This window comes from Pipistrellus hanaki, assembly GCF_964339955.1.
Source record: "Pipistrellus hanaki genome assembly, chromosome: 12".
Lineage (NCBI taxonomy): Eukaryota > Metazoa > Chordata > Mammalia > Chiroptera > Vespertilionidae > Pipistrellus > Pipistrellus hanaki.
In genome coordinates, this window is record NC_140514.1 from 45,230,616 (window position 1) to 45,236,615 (window position 6,000).

At 38.9% G+C, this 6,000-nt stretch overlaps 1 protein-coding gene across 2 annotated transcripts in view; it reads left to right on the forward strand.

Annotated features, from left to right (window-relative positions):
* The window catches only part of CTNNA2 (catenin alpha 2), a 1,072,635-nt gene extending 1,068,121 nt beyond the window's left edge, over positions 1-4,514 (forward strand). For both annotated transcript variants that reach the window (XM_084900771.1, XM_084900770.1), the window contains one exon: positions 3,290-4,514. In XM_084900771.1, the coding sequence (XP_084756897.1) occupies positions 3,290-3,577 (288 nt within the window). In that variant the 3' untranslated portion in view covers positions 3,578-4,514. The remainder of the gene's footprint in view (positions 1-3,289) is intronic.
* The last annotated feature ends 1,486 nt before the right edge of the window (positions 4,515-6,000 follow it).

The following is a 6,000-nucleotide window of genomic DNA, read 5'->3' on the forward strand; positions in this document are numbered from 1 at the left end:
AAACCAGGTCTTAGTGCTATTTTTGACAAGCTTTAGGGAGACCTATTTTTAAATAAACAAATTTTTTATTGTACTGATAGCTACTCAAGTGGGTATAGGGCATACAGAAAAATGTATATTTGTTTTAATAAAAAGTAAAAATTTTAATTTTAAGTGGGGCTTATTGTCTAGGGGTGTATTTGTTCCAGGTTAGCTGGCACGGCCTTCCTTCCCCTCCTTGCTTTGCCTGGCCACAAAGTGGTACCTGCCCTCTCAGATGGCTTGAGTGAAGTAATTGGCTTTATAATTCAGAGCTGTCTCTCTCTCAACCAATGTATTAGGTTTATTCACAGATTCCTGCTTCAGGCTGGGAGAGCAAAGGGGTTTTGAGGAGACAGGCTATCATATTTTTGCTGTAGAATTAGACACCATCTATCTGAAAATGGAATCTGTGGTAAAAATCTCCAAATCACTCTTCTCTTTGGATCCCCTCAATTTTCCCAAGACTTACTTTTTTGGGAACCAATTAATAATACAATAGACATCATCTTCTAATTTTATTGCTCTGAAGCATAATGACAGAACTGTCCCTACTATTATATCATTTCACCCTGTCTTTAACCACAGCAAACAATAGAATTAACTAATAAAACTAACTTTTATGAATGATTATTACTTAATTTTGAAACCTGACCAACTTATAGGAAACTGTCAATTAGCCAGTTAAGTATCTAGCTTAAGGAAACATGACTGATCTTCTAATTGTCCCAACATTAATTACTATCATACCTCTTTCCTTATTTTACCTGGGAGTATTAAAAAAAATGAAAAAATGAAATCCAGTTAGAAAACTCACTATGATGTTACCAAATTCACACATGGTGAAAGTCCGGAACTCATTAGATGAAATGAACTTCCCATAGTCTATGGGTTTCATTAATTCAATGATTCTCAACTTTTTTAATGCATCAGACTCCCCTGGATTGAAAGTTTTTAAAATAAGTTTTGCATGGGCCTGAGGAATCACGTTTCTAACAGGTTCCCGGGTGATGCTTTTCCGGCTGGTTCCCAGATTGTTCTTTGAGAACCACTGCACTAACCCACACTTAGCCTCTTCTTTTAACATGAATAATCTAGAATTTTCTTTTCCCTAGCTAGCTATAAGAATTTAGGCTGTATGAACTAAAACTGTCTGGGTTAAGCGGTTATTTTTGTACATGTGTATCTTGTAACAGAGTGTTAAAGGAAGTAGTTACTCTACCCATTTGGTTGATTTAATTCACAAAGCAAGTCCAGTGTAGTATTTGCTGAATCAGAGCTCTAATTCACAAATCACTTTACTTCTTTATACTGAGGTCAAGGTCAATGTAATACTGACATTTAATCTTTTTTTTTTTTTTCCCCTCAGTGGTGAAACCTCACTTTTATTGTATTTCAAATAATTCACGCATAAAAAACATCTTTAACCCCCAATTATCTAACTCTATGGGTATTTTGTTGTTGTTGTTGCTGGAAGAATTGAGTTCATTTGTCATAAAATACTTTTCTTAACTCGGCATTATTTTATTTAACCTTAATTATGGATAGGGGACTGCATGTCCCTGATCACAACTAGGGACACACTTTGGTCTCAAGAAATGACAGGAAGCTAAAGTGAGTGCAGGTTGCATCACACAGGGAAGTCACAGCATTTGGGGTCCCTGAGCTTGAACCCTTTGCTAATCATCTTGTACCCAGAAGGTTGAAGGCCTGGCTTTCAATTCTCTAATGCAGCTACAGTCCACCAATTACAGGTCTTACAACAACCGGGACCCACGTTACTTAGGAACATCCTTGGATCCCTCATTTAATTGTAATGGATACATCTCCTTAGTTGATTTTACAAGAACTTGGATAAGTGATCAAACTATGCTCAAGCGTCCCTGAGGCTAGAGTCCTAATTTTCAGTCCAGCTCTCATTTCTTTCTCTTCACTGGGTTACATGTAAGATTTTGGCTGAAAGGGAATCTGGGAAATGCAGTTTTGATATTTTCCAGCATCCATGACTCATGAAGTAAAGGAAAAAGAAGGCTGAATCATATTGAATGGTCTAGCTCAGTGGTTGGCAAACTCATTGGTCAACAGAACCAAATCTCAACAGTACAACAATTGAAATTTGAGGGTCGAAAACTGACTTCTGTGCATGGGCCACAGAAGTTTCAATTGCACTTTCCGTGAGTGCCTGCACATGGTATTTTGTGGAAGAGCCACACTCAAGGGGCCAAAGAGCTGCATGTGGCTCGTAAGCTGTGGTTTGCTGACCAGACCACTGGTCTAGCCTAGAGTACCACACTGTCTAACTAGCTAAAAGCAGAAGAGAGAAAGCCTTAAAAAAATCCCTGGCCTGAGGGTCTGGGAATGAGCTTCTGTACCTCCTCTGCTTTGAGTTGTCATCGTGTTTTTGAAACTATCCAGCCCAGCAGCATGGCAGTCTGGTATAGTAATACAGTGTGTGAGACTTCATCACTTATGCTGCATAAAACCAGGGAGGTTACTAGGCCTTTGCTATTTTATAAAAAGATGACCGGCGCATGCAATGACAATAATTGCACTTCATAGATTGTTGTGAGAGCTAAATGGGGAACTACAATTATGTTTGGCACATAGTGCTAGATCAATATTTCATTAACACCGGGACCCGGGTCTCCCTGACCTACAGCAGCCTGGCACAATTATCGATATTCTTATAAGAGGTATAGTCAAGGCCTGGCAATAGGTAAATGGATACTCAAGCTTAATAAACACTTAAGCAGAAGCCAGAACACCCATGGGTGTTCCTCTGCTTAGCTGCCTGCAACCCTACCAATCCTAAACTGTAGAGAAATAATCTATAAGTAGACGTATACTTATGCTGGGGGAGGCATACAATTACAATGTAACCCCAATACCTTTCATTCTTCAGTGTCTGCCACATGCTTTTCAAACATTTGAGTGAATGTGCCTATTACCACCAATCAGCCTAATGTAGTAATATGAGAGAGATTACTCTGAAAAACGTTAACGTTGGAATTCTTACGTGCTCAAAAGAGAGAATTTTGCTTTAGAGGTATCTGGACTTTAATAAATTAGGCATCAGAGTAACTTTTTTTTTTTCCTTTTTACTTTGGGATAAGATAGATGGTTTTTATGTCCTATTCACCTTACCATGTAGTCATTTGATCCTTTGGGGCAGTGCTAAATATGCACAAGCAAAGCTTTGTTTTAACTGTGAACTTGCACCACCGTCTTGTGAATGTTTTGCCTTGACTAACCCAGGTGTATCTCACTCTAGCTGGACAGTGCGACATCGCTCATCCAGGCAGCGAAAAACCTGATGAACGCTGTTGTCCTCACCGTCAAAGCCTCCTATGTGGCCTCCACCAAATACCAGAAGGTCTATGGGACAGCAGCTGTCAACTCCCCTGTTGTGTCTTGGAAGATGAAGGCTCCGGAGAAGAAGCCCCTTGTGAAGAGAGAAAAGCCTGAAGAATTCCAGACGCGAGTGAGGCGAGGGTCTCAGAAGAAACACATTTCGCCGGTACAGGCCTTAAGTGAATTCAAAGCAATGGATTCCTTCTAGGACAATAGGCTTTACTGAGAAAGCCTTTCTTTTCTTTTTTTCCCCCTTTCCTTTCCTTTTTCAATCCATTTTTTTGTATGCATACCTGCCAACTCGTGTGCCTCCGGCATGGGGAAATTATGGGAGCGGAGTGTGTTTGCATGCAGGATGAGATGGGATCAATACCACGGACCCATCTGTAGGCCTGGAGAGGGGACAGGGAAGCCCTGTCCTGAGGTGGCACAGAGCTGTGCTTTGCAACATTCTCATACAATTTGGTGACGAGTTTGTATCGCAATGGTTACGGGAGTGGGAGGGAGGGGGAAATAAACTTAACGCTACCAGAGCAAATTCTAATGCATGCAGGAATCATTAGGTTGGCAGGTATACTAAGTGAAAAACCTGGAAGTGTTAATGGTAGAATATAAAGCTTGTATTGCTTCCATTTCAATGCAAAACTGTCCTAGCCAGTGTGCTTAAGTGTGCAGCCCACAAATGGAACAACTGATCTCTCAAGTCCTATCCTTGATACGTGGATTTTTTAATTTTATTTATTTTTTTTAACGAAGGGGAAACTAACTCCTCCAGCCTAAAAATGCTTCTTTTAATCTCTGTTCTTTCTCTTCTAGTAGTGCCATTACTAGTGCTCATGCTATCGATTTTTCCCCATCACTGAAAACAATAAACATTTATTTGAGACAATTATAATTCTTCTGTGGGCACTGGAAGCACAATAGAGTGTTCAATCTTGCTTTTACCTTTTTTCAAAAAAAAAAAATTTGAACGATGATTTTGCTAGAAATAGGAGGCCCAATGGTGGGATGTTAGAGGAATGGAAACTGACAACGTGTAAAGGCTTAGAGGCAAATGCATAGGTGTAGCTTGGAGTGCTGGTATCGACTATGGCATTGTATCCACTAACTCAGAATAAACGCATTTAATCTTGACAATAGAAGAATGCTTTCTTTCTTTAAGTGCATATTTAATAATTTGAACATCTTCAAAAGTGATTAACATGTTTGTTTTTTAAAATTGGGGTTAAAATAGGTGATATGTAAAAAAATATCTCTGAGTCAACCTAAGAGTCCAGGAATTTTTATATTTTCCATTTGTTTTTATTTACTTTCAGGCTGAATCTAAAATGAGAAAGTCATGTTTTAGATTTTTGTAGGCCATGTTCAGCCCTGGGCTAAATTGAAGAAACTTAATGGGTTCCCAAAGAGAAACTGAATCCAATATCTGCCCATTAATTTCAAAATATCTTATTCATTTGAAACAATTTTTAATCTAAATTGTGAACATAGGGCCTCTGTCTCATTACCAAGAAGGAGTGAGTAGTAATCTTTCAGCTATGACCGGAGGGTGAGAAAGGGACCCCAAATATTCATCTGAAAGCCTCCAAATCCTCCCATTTAAATGATCCCTATAGGTTAGCAAGTTACAGTATGTCTCCAGAAGACTCCTGGTAAGATATGTATGTGTTGCTTAGCAATGTGAAAACACACTGGGACCAACTTGCATTAGCTCCATGTAAAACCTCACAGAGAAGAGACTGAGAATTTATGGAAGGAGAGAAGAATAGTCCAAAATCTTATTTAGACATGGTTCTGCTCAAACCACTGCCAACCACCACTGAGTGGTGAAATTCCATTCAGGTTGAGAACAGTCAGATGGAGAAGCCACAAAGCTAGAAGCTGATTTTTAAGACTAATCATTAGCTCACTATTTCTACAATCATGCCCCCTTAAAGGGTGCAGACCTAATACAGGCTATAGATGACAAATACACAGCTAACATTATAGTCAATGGTGAAAAGCTTTTCCTTTAAGATCAGGAACAAGACAAGGATGCCCAATTTTGCTGCTTTCACTCAACAGAGTATTGGAAGCCCCAATAAGAGAAATTAGGCAAGAAAAAGCATCCAAATAAAAAAGGGGACAAAACTGTCATTGTTTACAGATGACATATACAGTAAGCTCTAAACATGCTACCAGAAGAACAACAACCAAAAACACCCATTAGGAATAATTAAGTAATATTGCAGTATATAAAATAAATATACAAAAATCATCCGTGTTTCTCTTTCTCTACACTAATGAACTATAAGACAAATAAAACAATCTTCACTGCAATGTCATAAAAAAAAAGAATACCTGGAAATAAACTTAACTAAGGACATGAAATGAAAGAGATTGTAAATAAATGAAAAGACACTACATACTCATTGATTGGAAGAATTAATATTGTTCAATTTTCCTTGCTCCCCAAAGCAATCTATATACATATACATATACATATACATATACATATACATGCATATTGCCCCACAGGAGTTTGACTGGGAGTTGATCACTTTCTATGACATGTGCTGACCACCAGAGGGTGGTGTGGAATGAAGGAAGGCCCTGGCCAGCAGCCGGAAGGCCAAGGGACCCTACCCCTGC